The 19,191-nt window shown below is 33.1% G+C and overlaps 1 protein-coding gene across 1 annotated transcript in view; it reads right to left on the bottom strand.

The window, feature by feature from the left end:
* The window catches only part of LIFR (LIF receptor subunit alpha), a 90,775-nt gene that overhangs the window by 45,730 nt on the left and 25,854 nt on the right, over window positions 1-19,191 (bottom strand). The window contains exons 2-4 of the mRNA XM_044664282.1: window positions 12,119-12,276; window positions 10,084-10,198; window positions 6,267-6,406 (exon numbers count right to left, since the gene is read on the bottom strand). Coding sequence (XP_044520217.1) covers window positions 6,267-6,406; window positions 10,084-10,198; window positions 12,119-12,254 — 391 coding nt within the window. The 5' untranslated portion in view covers window positions 12,255-12,276. The remainder of the gene's footprint in view (window positions 1-6,266; window positions 6,407-10,083; window positions 10,199-12,118; window positions 12,277-19,191) is intronic.

Genomic DNA, 19,191 nt, shown 5'->3' with positions numbered 1-19,191 from the left:
ATCCCAAATATAAAGTATTTATATTTTAGAAATTCATTGTTTAATTGTTTATGTGAAACTTGTGCATTTTCCATAAAAATAATATCAGAATACTGGCTAAGATACCAGATAAGTCTACAAGAACCTAAGTAAATTATGTTTAATGTGGCTGAACTACATTAATAATAATATCTAACTGAGTTCTGAATACTGGAAGCCATGGGATCATATAGTTCCAGAGGAAGAAGGAAGTTTTCTCCTATTGTTGTTATTGTTCAGTTGTTTCAGTCATGTCCTGTTCTTTGTGTCCCATTCTGGGGTTTTCTTGGCAAAAATACTGGAATAGTTTGCCATTTCCTTCTTCAGCTCATTTTAAATGACTTGCCCAGGGTCACACAAAGCTAGTTAGCAAATTCACATTTGAACATAGGTCTTCCTGACTCCAGATCTAGAGATTCACTGTGCTACCTAGATGCCCTTTCTTCTTTTAGTGATGGACAAAATTTCAAAATGGCTGTCAGTCTTTGGCACTTTTCCCCATCCCACTGTCTATACCTTTTTTTGGGTCTTGATACCTTTACCTGATTTCATTCATGATACTTTGTTATCATGTTATATATCTAAACCTAGATGCATCTACCCTATTTTCTCAAATGCTGCAGTCTTTTTAAAAAAATGTACCTCTTATAACAATAAGATTCCAAGGCACTGAAGTACCTGTTAAAACAGCTGTCACACTATATATCTCAACTACCTTAAAATTACTTAAAGGTAATTTGCCTAAATTAGTTAATATACAAATTACAGATAAAGCCTTAATTTATATCTAAAGTTATATTTTTCTAGAAGGTTGTTAATCCCTGCAGATCTCTAATTAGTAGAAGAGTAGCTAGCATTTATATATTATTTACCAATTTGCAAAACACTTTGCTTTACATGTTATTTCATTTGCTAATGTAATATAAAGGGAGATATTTTGAGGCAGCCCTGACTAAGCGTATACCCCTGGTATCAGTTCCATTTTTTACTTTCTTTTCCTCCAATTCTGAATACAAAGATTCTTTAAATGTTTTGTGTTTTTCAAAGTTGCTTACATAGATAAATGTGTATGATGGAGGAACAAGGATCATATCTTTTATTTACTATATTCATCATTTTGTCATGGAAGTCTATAACATATATTTGTCATTGAAGTCCATAACCAAATTATCATGAATATTTAGGGCTTAAATATCAGTTTAGGTATTAAAGCCAAAAAATTTCTCAAAAAGTTAAATTTTTCAATTGTTTAATTTCTAAACTCATTAAATTGTATTTGTTTTGAGTCATAATTATAAATCACCAATTAAAGTATTCTAAAAATGGCATTCTGTGTTACTAAGGCAACAGAGTCAAGTTGAAAAATCACCACAAAGTATCAGGCAAAGACTTTGGGGAATCAGTTCTATTTTGACTTCAAGGTAATGAATTTTTTGTTATTTACTGCTGATAAATATATAAAGTACACTTCTCATTTGCAAGGGATAAGTTCTCTTTTAGCTCAGATAAAAAATTCCTATGTCTACCTACCACTTTCTAAAGCAATTCAATAACGTGGTGGAAAGAAGATTGGGTTGTATCACAAGAATTGAGTTCTAAAGTCCTTGGCTCTGTATGGCTTAGGCAAATTATATTATTTTATGTCTGACTGAGTTCTAAGCTTGTAAAAGGAGAAAAATGGAGGGGTGGTGGTACCTTAAATAACATCTAAAGCCTTTTTTTTGATTCTCTGATTCTCTGGTTCAAGACTGCTGTAATAAAGAAAAGGCCACAATACATTGTAATTTCTATTAGAGGACTAAGAGAATATCTAAAATTATGAAAACAAAATTAGAGACTCAGAACAATTTCATGCATTCCAAATAAATAAAACATCACTAATCCAATCTAACTATGGCCAATCTTAGTCTCTTAATAGCAAATTATTTGAACAATATTTTAAAGGAAACTGGAATGGATAACCTACAAGGTAATCTTCAGCTCTAATTTCTGTGATCCTATGTATAGTTCTATTACTTCTCAGGACAGTAATGAAACTCATTCAGAGGCTTTTTTAACAAATAGATGAGATCTATTTGTAAAAAACTAAAGGTGCTTAAAATGACTAAGTATTTTAAGCAGTTCCTTTACTATTTGTATGATCTGCTCATTTTCATTCTAGATACATCCTAAACATAAGAAAACTTCAGGAAAATACTATTCAAATCAATCATTTAATCAAGTATTTATTGAATACCTGCTTATGTTCTCAGCACTGAGCTATTTCAGGTTCCTTAAGTATAAAACAAGATCTATGAACTCAAGATATAATCTAATTAAAATTATGACGTGCACAAGAAACAATGAGAAAAATTAAAAGCAAAACTGACTATTACTGGTTCTAAATTCAGTAGAACTTTAGAGAAATGATAAATCATTAGAAAGTAAAAAGTTACATAGAAGAAATTAAACTTCAAAACAAAGATTTTTAAAAACCTCTTAGCTATATAATGGAGAAGAGAGTCAAAGGACTAGGACCATTGTAGAGAGTGAAGAAGAGGATACTAAGGAGAGAAGGTAGAATTGTCTAGCTCTTATCTTGTTTCTATTCTTTCTGTCAAGGAGAATATTTTAACTTGAAATGACAGAAGAAAATGGCTGATTTTGAAACCCAACATGAATTAGGAGATGGAAAAGAATGTGCCTAACTATTCAATTCACTATATGTGGATAAACTACATTGTAGTTTTCTTTTAGAACTGGTAGATGTGACTGCTGAGCCAACTATGAAAGATCTCTGAAAGATCATTGATCATACAGTTCAAAGCAACCTAATTGTACAGTAGGACTACATTGTCTCTAGAGTTCCTTTCAACTTTGAGATTCTATGATAAGTTAGAGGATCTGGGAAGATGTCATTCCAAGAGATAGTGAATAAGCTTGTCAAATATGGGAGTAATTATAAGACATTTTGACTTAAGAAGAGGTAATACGAGAAAGCATTTTAAAAGGTTATGTTATAATATGTAATGATCAGAAAGTCTTGAAAAATCAAAGAATATTCCAGCTGGATGGACATTTTATATTTCATTCCTTCATTCTACAGGATGAAGATAAATTAAATGATTTGCCCTAGAGGTCACGGTATGTTAGTGGCAAGGCTAGGACTAGAATGCCAAACATTTAATTCCCAAAGCAGGACTATCTTCACTGCATTAGTCTAGGAGTTTCAATTTAATGTTACTCAATAGTGAGTCAAAATATATTCGGTAAATGGGATGATAAAATTGCTTCAGAAATGTTAGTCTGGCAGTACAATAAAAGAGAATTTAGAGGAAGGAAAAGCCCAATGATAGGGAGATCGAGTAGAAAGATATTTCAATCATTCTGGCTACCTGTTTCCTAGTAGATTTGAAAGAATATACCTATAGAAGAAATGAAAATGATCAATACCCTACTCTTTACATATTAAATAAGTGGGCCTTTTAAAAAATTCTAAGATTGGTTGACTCATTTATTCATTGAGTCATGTAACTTTTTATAAAATAAGTTAAGGTCTTCCACCTCTGGCAAATTCTACGGCTTTAATGCTTGGCCACAGGCAAAATTTCAATAAAAAAGTATATGAAAGGTATTGTAAGATCTCCAATCTGATTGAAACAGGGTAGGAAGGCTTCTAAGAATTTGTATTTGAATTCATTATGCCTAAGATAGTGTAATGTTTTATTCTCAGTTCAATACCATGTGCAATTATAAGGCCATATTTACCTATTAAAATATCTTTCTCTACCAAATATTTCTACAATTTTTGAAAAGCTAAAAAGGAGTGTTCCATACCCAAGTTAAGTAAGAGACAAAGTAATATGTGAGAAGTCAAAAAAGAGTCCTGGACAAGATGTTAAAAGAAATCGGAGAGAAATGGAAGAATCATGTAAAGCTTTGGGACAAGGGTGGAGAGAGGAAGAATCAAGGGAAATAGAAGGTGGTGCTAGGGATTGGCCTTGAAAGAGTTGAACCATAGACACTGGTGACTGGCCTGCACAAATGGGTAGATATTTAATCACAAAAATGAAGTGTATTAGGAGTTTCCTCAGTACTAATTTTTAAAGTATTTCTACAATTTCTACAACTCTACAGTTTCTACAAATCCATGTTATTTTTGCATTTCTCTACATTTGGAACAAGAACTTAAAATCTGAGATTTGGTACTTAAAAGGACCCAAGGGACCATTGAATTTAACCCCTTCACTTCACAGGTGACAAAACTAAGGCCCAGAGAGGGAGCATGACTTACCCAAGGACACACAGGTTATAAAAACTAGAACTGAGATTTGAACATAGGTCCTTTGACTGCAAACCTAGAATTCTTTATGCTATACAATGTTGTTGATGTTGCAGTAACAATATTTGCTTTCTAAAAAGTAAAATGTTCATCTTAAGTGACAATCTGATCAAAGTTCTACTTTAGTGTTAAAACAAAACCCGTTTAAATTAATTGTTCATTTATCCACATCAGAGGTTCTTCACCTTCTGAGTAGTATGGTGCATAGAGTGCCACCCCAGGCGTCAGAAAGACCTGAATTCAAATGTGACTTCAGGCACATTCTAACTTAGAAATCAAATGGCAATTACAAGACATTATTCTATAAAAAGGTAAAGTTACCAAATGTTTCTTATCAAATCATCATTACTGCATTAGTACATCAAGGGAGCTCACAGGAGCATAGCTTTGGGGCTAGAAGGATCTTGAAAGGACATCCAGTTCACTTATTTTACAGATAAGACTTCAAAGTGGTAAAGGTCTTTGATTTGAACTAAGGTCTTCTGAATCCAATTCACTGTTCATTCTACTATCCAATTCATTTGAAGTATAACATAGAGCTCCAGGTGTCACAATTTAAGAAGCACATTGATAAATTAGAGAAATGTGACAAGAGTAATAAAAGGTCCTCAAATAATTCCACATGAAAAACAAATTTTAAAAACTGAGGCTATTTAGTTTTGAGAAAAGAAGGTTTAGGAAAAACAATATCTAACATTGAATATATTTTAACTGTAGTCACAAAAAAGTAGATTTTTTTCCTTGCTATTGTTAAAAAATGCAGTATTAAATAAATAAATTAAAGTGTTTGAAATGCATAGAAAAGAAGAGAAGGAAGTTTAGAGGTAAATCCATACCAATGGGACGGCTCAGGAACTAAGGTGCTAAATTTTGAATATTTTAAAGAGATTCATATGCAATGTATTTTTTCTCTGATACCTTACATATGGAAATGTTCCAGTTTGTTATTGTTGTTTATCATTTTTAGAAGAACAAAACAAAACAAAAAAGCAAAACTTTTTTTAAGAAGTAACTAACATTAAGAATTCTGAGAGACATAAATTGAATTACAAAAAGTAGAACTAAGAAAACATGCCAGAAAAACATAGTTATATAAAGACATCAAAAGAAGTCAATGAAATGACCAATCTTGTCCCTAGAGCCATGATAATGAAACGAAACTGATGACAAAACTGTGAACTGTTATTTCATGCTCTTAAATAATATGTTTGTCCATACCACCTTATTCCCACCTTCTAAATTTTATGTTTCAAACCTGCTGTGGAATGGGACACCAAATAAATCAATTTTGCTAAAAACTGCATCTAAACCAAAGTATATGATTTCTAAGCTCTCCTGGAAACAAAGTGCACAAAAACTTTAGAGCTTGGATTTTTTTGCATTTATTTTAACTATGCATGTACAGGGATCCCTCACCTACTGTGGGAGTTATATTCCAGATTTCCCAGTGATAGGTGAAAATTTGCAAAGTAGTGTGGGACCAAAGAGACTGATGCTACAGTCACTGAGCCAATCAGTGCCCAGGATACTGAGCACAGTGCTGTGGTTGGTTGCCTTTTCACAAGTGGTAATGGCATACTGCATTTCCATTGTGTACAGTTTGGTATTTATCTGCAAAATCCCTCGATATGACAAAAACACCAAGATAAAGAAGTAGCTTTTCTTTTTTTTAAATCCACAATACAGTGAAGCTGCGATAAGTGAACCATGATATAGCAAGGGACGATTGTATACCTCATTTGATTTCTTAGTCGTTCTAAGGTATTTTGAAGGATAGTTTAGATTGTGAGAATAGACTTTTGGAGGGATCAAATATTATTATGGTATCTTAATGGCCTTTTCTATCAGCTAGAAACCCCAAAGATATCAATACCCTCCTAAAAAACTATCAGGATTTAAGATGAAATTCTGTAAAAGAAATACTTACAAACATTTCTTTCATTTAGGATAAATTTAGTCACAGAGTTCCCAGAAACATATGCGGAACTTATTTTTATTTCATGATCAGCAAGTGAAAGAGCTGGAATCTCAAAACGTGTTTTCTCTGTTTGAATACAGGGATAAGAACTGCAATATAAGAAAGGTATGATTTGAATTAAATACAGAAAAGTCAGCAAAATAATCTTCAGGGAGAATACACTGGAAATGTTTTCAGGAACTTTCTGTATACTAAGGAAACAAAAGAGCTTGGGTTATTTTATCTCTATGCCTAGTATTTCTAGAATTATCATTTTTAAGTCCTTTAGTTAAGTGCCTACTTGCTAATAAAGAACAGAGCCAGGGGTCAGCTGGGTGGCTCAGTGGAATGAGAGCCAAATCCAGAGATAGGAGGTCCTGGGTTCGAATTTGACCTCAGATACTTCCTAGCTGTATGACCCTGGGCAAGTCACTTAAACCCCATTGCCTAGCCCTTACTGCTCTTAAGACAGAAGGTAAGGGTTTAAAAAAACAAAACAAAACAAAACAAAACAAAAAACAGAGCCAAGCTTTGGTTAGCAAGGAAGAACTCACATTCCAGAGATTATACAGTGGGTTTGATGCAGGATCTACTCCAGTTATTTAATGAACATTAAATTCATAATAACATAAACCTCATTACATTAATCCTGTTCAAAATTGAGCCTTATGTTCATAACAAAGAAATAAGGAACAATAAAATAAGAAGTTACCAAGTATATCAAATTCTTTCAGTTATAAATGCCTATCATAAACACAGCACTGTATAACATTTTGGAATATATAAAAGAACATAATGGCAGGGGTTCTGTTTTGAGAATGACTTTCAATATCAAATTAACTGCATCCACTTGCAGCATTTTTTTCTGAAAGTAATTTATCATACTACAGGATGTGACATGTTTTATAACTATTTTAACTTTTTAACATATGGAGAAATATATGTATTCACACTGATCTTATTTGTATAATCATGCTAATTAACATTTATCACAAGTGTGGACCCCCAAAACATTATCCAACAGACCAAGAACACAGATGCACCCCAAGAGTCCACTTAGCTTCAATCCAAGAAGATAAGTGGAATGTGGACATTAGACTCAAGGTTTATTAGTGAAATAAGCTATCCTAGAATAAATAGATTCTTAAATCTGTTTGACTCTGCAATTGAAGGGCCAGAATCTTATATGGTAGCAGCTCTAAGAATTCTAAGTTGCATATTACACCAAGAAGAACAAAACTATTAAGCTAATGTGAAAATAAATCCTTCCCCCAATATTCAAACATAGCTACTGCATAAATCAATCAACAAATGTTTACATGTCAACTGCATGCCAGGCACTGTACAAGGCTCTGAAGATATAGAAAGAAAATAGTGAAACATTTCCTGTGTTCATCAAGTTGACATGTCATTATGGAAGAAATAATATATACATACAAAAGTATGTATATACAAAATAAATAAAGAGTAATTTGGAGGGTAGGGGTGGAGAAAGGGGGTGGTACTAGCAGCTATGAGAATCAGAAAAAGTAGCATTTCAGCTAAGCTCTGAGGGAAACTAAGGCTACTTAAATGTAGAGGTGAGGAAGGAAAGCATTCTAGTATGGGGAACAGAGAAAGGAGATGGCATTCTGGGGGTGAGAAACAGCAAAAAGGCAAGTTTAGCCAAATCAAAGAATGTATGAAAAGGAATAATTATGTAAAGAGTAGAAATGTAGGCTGGGGGCCTGAACAGTCTTGAAAAGTTACTGAATCACATAGCCCACTATATCTATTAAGCCCTAGAGCCAGGCTTAACATTCCACTCTGATCATCTTGCTATCTGTCCTGCTGATATCCACTGGCTTCCTCTGCCAGTTTCCCCACACTCCAAACTAGAAGCATAATCCAATCAATATTAACACTGAATGTCCCCTATGACTCCATTCCCCATCCTAATGGTTTCCCCTAAGCTAAAATGACCCTTTATACTTGGTAACCCCACAAGACTAATATACTTCTTAAGGACAGGGAAGTTAACTTTTGTTTTCATGCCCTATCCTAAGGACTTAGCACAGAACTTGACAAACTCATATTTTTTAAAAAAACACCTCACCTTCTGTCTCAGCACTGATACTAAGTATCACTATCAAAGCAAAGAAACAGTACGGACTAGACAATTGGAGTTAAGCAACCCTTACCCAGGATCACATAATTAGAAAGTGTTTGATGCCAAATTTGAATCCAGAACCTCCTGTTTCCAGATCTGGCTCTCTATCCACAGAGCCACCAAGTTGCCCCTTAAAAAATACTTTTTAATTCATTCATTTAGTACTAGTTGTATGGCTACTATTAACATGTTACAATCTCTCTTGATTTTAGTCTCTCCATTTGAAAATTGGCAGGTTTTATACTTAAATTTATCTTATATTTATTCTAAAAATTCATGCTCTTTTTTGTTAGTTTAATTTTAGTTTTAGTTTGATAATAGTTTGTTTTCCCCCAATTATAGATAAGGACATTTTAACATGTTCCTTATAAACTAGAAAGTGTTACATAAATAAAAGTTGCTATTATATTGTCCTAATGTATAGAGGTAGGGCAAGAGCCTCATTTTCACAATTTTGTTACTCATAGAAGAAGCTGAGTTAGCTCTGAACCATGCTTCTACCAATTCCCCAACATTAAGTAGATTTCCCTCTAATTTTTCTAGATTGGTATCAGATTCCTGGATATAGATTCACCTATTTTTACCTGCCATTTTTGAGAATGAAGCATTCCACAAAAATGATTTTTCCACATTACGCAAACCAAAAATTTTAAAGGGTTCTGACAAATAATTCTAAATGTATTCCAAACTATCTCCACTTCTTATATAGTATACATTGAGCATAATGATTATGGCTTTGGACTTGAACTTGAAGGACTTCAGACTCAATGTGAGCCCTGATACTTATCACTTGTATTATACTGACAAGTAACTTCACTTCTCTTATTTGTAAAATCAGGATAGATGATAGGATTAAGAAGGGTCATTCCAACTCTAAAGCTTATGGTTCAGGTTTAACATTTACCACCATACAGAAGTACAAAGGTAAATATCATTTTTTGATAACATATTAAATGATCCTGGACTGCTATCTTCTTAAGAGTTTCTACTCATTATTATGGCTTTACTTTTTCAAACAGCACTAGGGACTCACACAAAATCACCAGTTATACATGGAAAGTTGAAAAAACAATCTTTAGAGGGTAACCATTTCAGAATTTAAAACTAGCATAACAATTTCTGGAATGGGGTAGAAAATCAATATGGGCTGAGAAAGGAAAGCTTGTTCCTTTGTGTGACTCTAGGGGGCATAATACAACATACTTAAAAACAGAATTGGAGGATTTAGTGGAATTTAACATTCTCTGGTAGGCATAAATGGAAAAAAAAATGTTTAGAAAAGAACATATCTAGTTAACCTATGGTCTAATGTTAACCTCTTTCAGTAAAAAGGAAAACACTAAAGCAAAAAAGTATCTCCTATTCAGAATAAAAGGATTTAATAATCTTGCCCCATGGAGCACTGTTCTAAGGAAGACATTTTCAACAAAGTTCAATGACATAGATTATCTTGTTTTCTTCTTTAGAAATGATTGAACAAGAAAACTTTCACCAAACTATATTTAAACAGTGGAGCAAGTATTCATCCAGTTGTTGCAAAATAAAACAGTATATATTTTCCTACTTTTTTCATAAAACTAACGATTTTAAGGTTTCTTAGAAATTTTTATTTAAGTTTTAAGAGAATTAGAAACATACCTGTTTACAATACAAACTTCATAAGTAGTACCATGGTTTATTCTAGAGGAGGCATCCCAGGAACAGTCCCATATCTTTAAGTTATGGGTTATACACTTTAAATCATGAGGAACCCCTGGTGAGCAAAAGTAGTAATACATTATTTCAATGTGAAGTAATAAAAAGGATAGCATATAAGATATTTCAGCTATGTGGAGTATATGCTACAATGTATGCCCACAAAAGTATCATTTCTAGGACTATTATGAAAAGAGTTCCTTTTGTTTATTTTGTTATTCCATCTCTCCTACTTGTTTTCTGGACAAGAAATAGGAAGTAGTTAGAAAGCTGAAAGTTTGTAAAAGGTCAAGAGTGAGTCAAGAGTGTATTGTAAGGAGGACTTCTATCAACACCTAATCACAAAAAGGAAAGCTAATCAGTTTTGGGCAGATTGAATGCATGTTTTACATATCTTCAATTGAAACAGATTTTATTTAAAGAGTTTATAAAATGATTTGTAAAAGAAATAAATGGAAAAGAACAAATGTGTTGTAATTTTTTATATGCAACTAACTGCTATTCACAGTCACAATTTTGAGGATTCTATATGTAGGAATGGTAATAAATATACTATATTAGTAAGTCATCAGATACTACATAATGAGAACATCAGTTTACCCAAAGAAAATAGCAATAACAGCATAAGTAGAGTTCACCTTTCCTGACTTCTCTATATAAATGTAGATATTCCTTTCTCCATAAAGATTAAATGGATTTTCAGCTATTGACACCAAGTTTTAAAGAGATCAATACAAAAAAGAGAACAAACTTATATGACTATTTAGTCACTTACCTTGACGATTACATAGGATTTAATAAACTACCTAAAATATTACAAAACTAAGTCAGAGAGTCATGTAGTTAAAATGTTCTTTATAAATCTAGGGTTCAAAATATTGATAGTAAAGGTATTTAAATTAGATGGTCTTCAATATTTTAGGAATCTCTGATTCTGCAGTGTGGTTTACTTCATTGATAAAAACAGCAACTCCTCTGACTTTGTAGTCTTTCAGAGTTGCTATGACTGAAAAATTCATCACCAGGTGGCCAGTTTGGTTACATGTTACTGAAAAATTAGCAAATATATGTTCTTCACAGGACCATATTCAAAAGTCTTTCCAACTTGGTATGACTTGCTAGAGCTAGTACTCCCTTCCACTGGTATAACTTTTGAGAATTCAGGGTCATCACTGTGCCATAACAAGGCACTGAAATATAATTTTAGTGAATGGTATTAAAATAATATATATAATATAATATATAATGTATGGCAGATAGAAATGAGGGAGGGATGAAGAGGCAGAGAAAATTAACAATTAACAAAAAATCTTTTTAAATTTTTGCCTAGGAATGGGTGAACAAATTGTGGTATCTGTTGGTGATGGAGTACAATTGCACTAAAAGAAATAATGAAATGGAGAAATTCCATGTGAACTGGAATGACCTCTAGGAACTGAAGCAGAGTGAAAGGAGCAGAACCAGAAGAACATTGTACACAGAGACTGATACACTGTGGTACAATCAAACATAACGGACTTCTCTACTAGCAGCAATGCAAGAATCAAGAGCATGGCTGAGGGACTTATGAGAAAGTCACATTCAGAGGAAGAACTGTGGATGGAGAAACATGGAAGAAAAATAAGTGCTTGAACACATGGGCTGATGGGGATATTATTGGGGATGAAGACACTAAACAATAACTCTAGTCCAACTATCAATAAAATGGAATTAGGTCTTGATCAATGATACATGTAAAACCCAGTGGAACTGTGTGTCAGCTAAGGGGGGTTAGGGAGACTTGGTGGAGAGGGAAATAACATGAAATATGTAACTATGGGAAAATATTAAAAATCAAAATCAAAAAATAAATAAATGCTTGCCTAATTGAACTATTTAGTAGTTATTTAGTAGCTGAAATGTCCAATGAACAATATGGGTGATTTCTGTATAAACAGAATGGCATCCAATTTTAATCAGTTTTCTAATTCACACTTACCTCTTTTCTGGCCATGTGCTTGGTTCACCAAATATAAAAAAATAACTGATGACAGCCATTGGAACTTTGAACTATTTCTCATTCTTTTATTTTCCCCTGTTTTTGATAACAGTCTCAAATAAAAATAAACTTCCATTTTCAACACATATCAGTCAAACCTAAAATCAAAAGAAAACATTTATTTTAAAACCTGCACATACTATAAAAGAATCATTGTTAGGTAGCTATAAAAGAAATATGATTAAATATATGAATACTAAGATACACTAACAATGTACTGTTAAGAAATTTAAAGCTATCAAGAATCAAGGTAATTAGGGGCAGCTAGGTAGCACAGTGTTTACCAGGCCATGGAGTTGGGAGGACCTGTATTCAAATCTGTCTATAGACACTTCCTAGTTGTGAAACCTTAAACAAGTTATGTAACCTCAATTGCTTAGCCCTTACCATTCTACTCGGGAGTATCAGAAATGGCTCTGATCCCTAGTGGGATCTAGAATAAGGCATCTGGATCTATATAAATAAGTATTTGCAAGTTGTCAGGGATAGAGGATAGGTTTAGGAAGGTTTACATCTTGACCTCAACATATATTGGTTGCATGACCAAGGACATATTTTTTAATCATTCAGTGCCCCCAGGCAACTTTCTAAGACTGCTACAAGGGGAATTCTTTACACCAATGAAATAACAGGTTTGGATAATTGGGGTGGGGGTAGGGGACGACTTCAAAACTTATTTCAAAAATCTTTTTTCTCTTAAAGAATAAATGTAATTTATACATAAAATTTGCCTTTTTATGGGCTACCCCTATCTTCCCTATTGCAACTCTAATTTATTATCTATAACAAGAGTTTTTTCCTCTTTGTATCTCTCTAATTGTGACAATTTGTTTTTTCCCTTAAATTGTTCTGCCTAGTTTTGCAGGTTCTACCTAAAACAGATGAGAAGTCTACAGCAAGCCAAGAACAATGGAGTATCCTTGGAATGAATCCCTGCTACTTGTGGGGAAAGAGGTAGTGTCTGAGCTGGTGGACTTCTTGAGTTCCAGGAGTTCTTGGCTACAGTGGGACTAAAGCTTTTCAAGTGTCTGCATTCAGTCAAACATCCTTATTCCCAATGTGAAAAGATGAAGGGTTGGGAAGGGGGTGCTAGACTTTGAGTTACCAAAACAACAACCAATCAATCAATTGACCAACCACCACCACAGAGCAAACCCATTTATTTTGTTATCTGGATTGTGTGCACTAATCATTGTGAGGAGCCATTGTAGACAAGTCAAAATCAATCATATGATAAAAAATGGGGGCCCATAATGTATAGCAAAACTAATAATCAATTAATTGTTAGTCTATTTTAGTAGTTATGCAAAAACAATGCCTATTTATATTTCATGTTTTTAATAAAAATATTTTCTTCTACTATTACCCATTAGATATAAGTGGGGGGGAAATTACAATGGCAAAAAAATTACTGTTTGAAGAGAAACAAATGTAAAACTTAAGTAGTCAAAAACACCCACAAATCTAATTTGAATACTGAAGCACAAATGTAGATGAACTATAAATTATATGTTTATCCACAAATCACCAAAATGATAAAATAAACACTCACAGAACTAATTTGGGTATGAAAGCCTAAATGTATATGAATTATAAATGAAGCACTTATTTACAACTTTAACTTATTTCTTAGAAATACTGTTGTTCAGGGAACACAAGTAATTCTTTTAAAAACAGTTCTATTACATTGGCAAAGAATGTAAAAGCAAAACTCAAATTTTAATTTGAGTAATGAAATGATTCCAAAATATTTATGTAAATAGATTTGTAAAGAAAAAAAAAGGAATTGTGTTTATTATTCAGTTGTTTACATTGTGTCTAACTCTTCCTTATCCCATGTAGGGTTTTCTTGGCAAAGATACTAGAATGGTTTGCCATTTTATTCTGCAGCTCATTTTATAGATGAGGAAATTGAGGCAAACAGGATTAAGTGATTTGCCCAGGGTCACATTGCTAGTGTCTGAGGTTAGACTTGAACTCGGGAAAATAATTCTTCCTTACTCCAGACCCAGTACGTAATTCACCTACCCTAAGAAGTACTTTAATAATCTATATTTGTTACCACTTATAGACAGCAAATAATGTCATCGTCACTGAATAAGTTCCTTACTCTTAATACTGTTAAATTCATAATAAAATTTAGTTCAAAATAAGACTGTTTTGAGTCTGACCTGTCATTCAATAACATTAGGCATAAAATTCATCTTAAAATATTTTCCTTCAAAAATTAAGTGGGTTTTTTCAATTCATTCCCTTTGATCCAGTAATACTACTTGGTCTGTACCCTGGAGAGATTTTTTTTAAAAGGGGAGCAAGGTCCTATTTGTACAAAAATATTTATAGTTGCTCTTTTTGTGGTGGCAAAGAAATGGAAATTAAAGGAATGTCCATAATTTGGAAAATGGCTGAATTGTGGTATAAGATGGTGATAGAATACTATTGTGCTGTAAGGAATGATGAACAGGATAATTTCAGAAAGAGCTGGAAAGACCTCCATGGATTGATACAGAGAGGAATAAGAAGAACCAGAAAAACACTGTATACAGTAACGACAATATTGTGGAATGATCCAACTGCGAACAACTTTGTTATTATCAGCAATACAATGATCCAGGACAATTGTGAAGGATTTATGACAAAGAATGCTATCCACCTCCTGAGAAAGAACTGTGAGTGTCAGAATGCAGAAAAAAAAGCATATGATTTTTCAGTTATTTATTTGGGTTTATATTTTGGGGTTTTGGTTTTATCAGATTACTCATTTAACAAAAATGATCAATACAGACGTATTTTGCATGATAATACATATATAACCCAGATTGAATCACTTGCCAGAAACAAGAGAGTGAAGGGAAGGAAGGAAGTATAAAAATTTATTATTACATGTAATTGGAAAAAAATTAAAAATAAAAAAAGAATGGAGTGTTTTTTAAAGTGAAAGACTAAAACGTAAAATGACAATTCTCCCTCATTAGTTGAACTGCTACAGATGAAGGCAATGAGACCCTTTCTCATAAGCTGGAATTGAAAACAAGGTCTGCTGATCTCGAATACAACACTCCCCAAAGGAAATGAGTAGTAGATGAATACATACTTCATAATATCCCAAGTCTCTTGCTCATCATTTGGAAAAAATCAAGGTCTGGCTACTAAAGTTCTACTAGGATAGGATGAAAAAGTTTCCCTATAATAATCAAAAGCTGATAATAGTAATTCTTTACACAAAAATCAGGTAGATTTATCATTCAGATGTATATACAAACACAGAGAGAGATCCGGGTGATACTAGCTTTAAGATCAGAAGAAGCTGGTCCATTCATATATATATATATATATATATATATATATATATATATATATAGTTGGAGAGTTATTTCATATAAAAATGTTCTGGGTCCAGAACTAAATAGGAGGAATAGGGGAGACTCCACTTTATTTAGTAAACTATATCATGCTTTTGTTCACTCCGTGAATTTTCCTGAAAGAAACCTTAACTTTTAAACACCAACACTGTTCTGGTAATGATTTGGACTATGAATCATTGACTATCTCAGAGGAATCAAAACCATATCTCACCAAAAGAACAACATAAAGGTCCCATCATGTTGGACAGTAATAGGTTGTAGCAATCCCTCTCCCTCTTCTATCCTTTGTACAGATTTTCTCTTGTACCTGAATGTGCTCTTTCTCCTCTCCTATTCTTCAAATCCTTATTATATCTTTCCAAGTTCAACCCAGGTGCCAATTCTAACAGACTGCTCCTTCAAGTTCCTCTTGGTTGTTGGTAGTAAGTTCCCTTTGCAAATTATCCTGTATTTATCTTTATCTGTGTCATATCTCCTCAGTAGAATGTTATCTCTTTGAAAACAAGAAATTTTACTTTTTGCCTGCCCACATCCTAGCTGAGAAAGTTTGTTTGAATAAATTAAGAATATAAGTGGACGCAAACAGCACCCAAGTCCAAATGAGGAAGATTTTATCTTCTAAGATATCATGCTTGTTGCTATTTATGTTGTTCAGTTGCATTGGACTCTTTGTGAGCCTGTGGACTATACTATAGTATGACAATGTTGTCCTGTGGGTTTTCTTAGCAGATATAGGAGTGGTTTGCCATTTCCTTCTCCAGTGGATTAAGGCAGAGGTTAAGTGATTTGCTCAGAATCACACAGCTAGTAAGCATCTAAGGCTGATTTGAACCCAGGTCTTCTTGACTTCAGACCCAGTGTTCTGCCCACTGTACAATCTGGTTAATTCCTCAGGATTTCATGCTATTATTCTCTAAATTACTGATACCCAAATTAAAGAGCCATCTGGATTTTTTAAAGACATTCAGCTCTTTTAGTTTCAAGGAAATATATATTAAAATTAAAAATAAACTTACTAATAAATTTGTCCTCAATGACTGCAATGTTTTCTTTTAGTGACTATAAATAAGAATTCTAATTAGCATGTTAACTTATTTTATGCAAACTTATGCTATAAAAATAGTTCAGGGTAGAAGAAAGTAATTTTATCTCTTCAACAATAAATTTATTTTCTGTGCGACCAGTAGTTTTCAATCCGTGATATTTAGTGATATCATGTGGATGGCAGCAATTAATAAGAATCGTAGAATGACAGATATAGTAGAACAAAAGATCTTAGAAAATCTCCCCACAACTCAACTTTATTTTACCGATGAGAAACCAAAGACCAAGGAGGTTAATAGACTTGCTGAAGGGTAACATAAAGCACTATGCATTCCAGAAACCGAGGTCGTCTAATGGTTCTTTCCTCAGATTTAGGAAAAGTGAGCAATAGATTCAGTAATCACCTAGGGAACGGAACAGATCAAGGATACACTCTAAAATCATACGTTAAAATCTGAGCGATTCCCTAACCGTATAATTTTACAAATGAGAAAACTGAAATCCTAAAAGGTTATGGGATTTGTCCAAATTCATATAGGTAGAATGGTAGGGCTGGGATTGAAAGCTAGGCCCAATGACTAAATCCAGAAGCCTCCACACATGAATTTTTCTCTAGTGTAAGCAACATATCTCTTGTTTCACAATGTGACAAATAGGGAAACATGAATTATATGATAACATATGTCCAACCTATAAAATATTACATCTCTTCTTAGGGAGGAAAGAAAGAGAAAAGGAAAATGAGACAAAATTTTGCACTAAGCTAATGTGACAGTTTGTTTCTTTTGGATAAGCATATTTATTGTAATTTATTCCACATTTATAACAAATCATATATATTTTATTATAATTATACATTATGTTATATGTTTTAAAAAAACTATACTTTCAAAAAAAAAAAAAAAGAACTGTATACTCCCCTGCTATCATAGAATCTTATGGGACTGGGGTCCTATGTTGATCAACTATTTCTGCTCCCATCCTATGAGTGAGAAAAATTCAATCTAAATGGTTTTTTTGTAGTCATCTATAAATGATGAGGAGTTTCTTGTTTTCTCAAGTTCACTACCTGGCTCAAAGTTTTCATCTCGATTCAATAAGAACTTTAGTATATTTTTTATGTTGATATCCTCTTGAACAACTTTCACTCAAAGTCTAAGCAGATAGATGATATAAAGCATAAAACTCTGGATATAAGCCAGAAAGCCCCAAGTTCAAGTCCTACCACAGATACTTAGATAGCTATGTGATGCTGAAGAAGTCATTTTAATCTCTCTCAGCCTCAATTTCCTAATTGGTAAAATGGAAATAATAACAATAGCACCTACTTTATAACATAATTTTGAGGATCAAAAAGATAATAAATGTAAAGCACTTTTCAAACCTTAAATTATTATATAAATGCTAGCTATTAAGTTTCATCATGATTACTTTCAGGACAATCAGTAAGATAGTCACAGCCAACAGTTCATCATCACTCATAACTGTATTTCCTCCATGATCTTGAATTCTAAAATTTTCTCTTTAATCTTGAACAAACTCCTATTCTCTCACCTTTCCCTATGCATAACTCCCTTCTAATCTACTTATGCATAGCAAATTATGAATAGGGAAAGGGAAAATTAAGGTCCAGAGATACATAAAAATACTTCTATTATGTGATGTTTAGAAAATATTTACGGGGAATAGAGGCTTCATATCATATATGAATTTAAGGATATCAATAAAAAGATAGACTTATATAAGTTATTATATAAAATATTTTCAATTTTTAAAAAATAATTATTGAAAACAGAAAAAAAATATGTCCCCCCTTTTGCTTTTTCTATTGGTCCTTCACTTCCAAGTTGAGGTTATATATTTACTAAAAAGTATTATGAATTACATAGCTCATCAGAAATTATGATAAAATATATTTGAAATGACCATGTAAATTTTCTTTTTTTTTTTATACCCTTACCTCTCATCTTGGAATCAATACTGGGTATTGGTTCCAAGGCGGAAGAGTGGAAAGGGCTAGGCAATGGGGGTTGAGTGATTTGCCCAGAGTCACACAGCTAAGAAGTGTCTGAGGCCAGATTTGAACCCAGGATCTTCCATCTCTGGGCCTGGCTCTCAATCCACTGAGCCACCTAGCTGCCCCCAACCAAGTAAATTTTCAAAATTTATCTGTCACTTAAAATTTAGGAACCATGTAGGTAAAACTTCACATCAAATTATCCTCAAGGGCAGCACCAACTGTCTATTTACATAAAGATAAAAACGTAAAAAACTCTCAATGTAAATAAATGAAAAAGGACTTATTAAGTGTTTTCTATGTGCCAGACATAGTATTTTGTATTAATCTCTGGGGTTAAAAAATACAAAGATTAGATTGTCTCTTCTCTCTCTCTTTCTCTTCTTTTTTTTTAAAACCCTCACCCTTCCATCTTGGAGTCAATACTGTGTTTTGGCTCCAAGGCAGAAGAGTGGTAAGGGCTAGGCAATGTGGGTTCAGTGACTTGCCCAGAGTCACACAGCTGGGAAGTATTTGAGGTCAGATTTGAACCCATCTCTAGGCCTAGCTCTCAATTCACTGAGCTACCCAGCTGCCCCCACCTCTTT

Source organism: Gracilinanus agilis, chromosome 1, assembly GCF_016433145.1.
Source record: "Gracilinanus agilis isolate LMUSP501 chromosome 1, AgileGrace, whole genome shotgun sequence".
NCBI classification, from domain to species: domain Eukaryota; kingdom Metazoa; phylum Chordata; class Mammalia; order Didelphimorphia; family Didelphidae; genus Gracilinanus; species Gracilinanus agilis.
The sequence above is the reverse complement of the archived record's forward strand: the minus strand, read 5'-3'. Positions and strand labels throughout refer to the sequence as shown.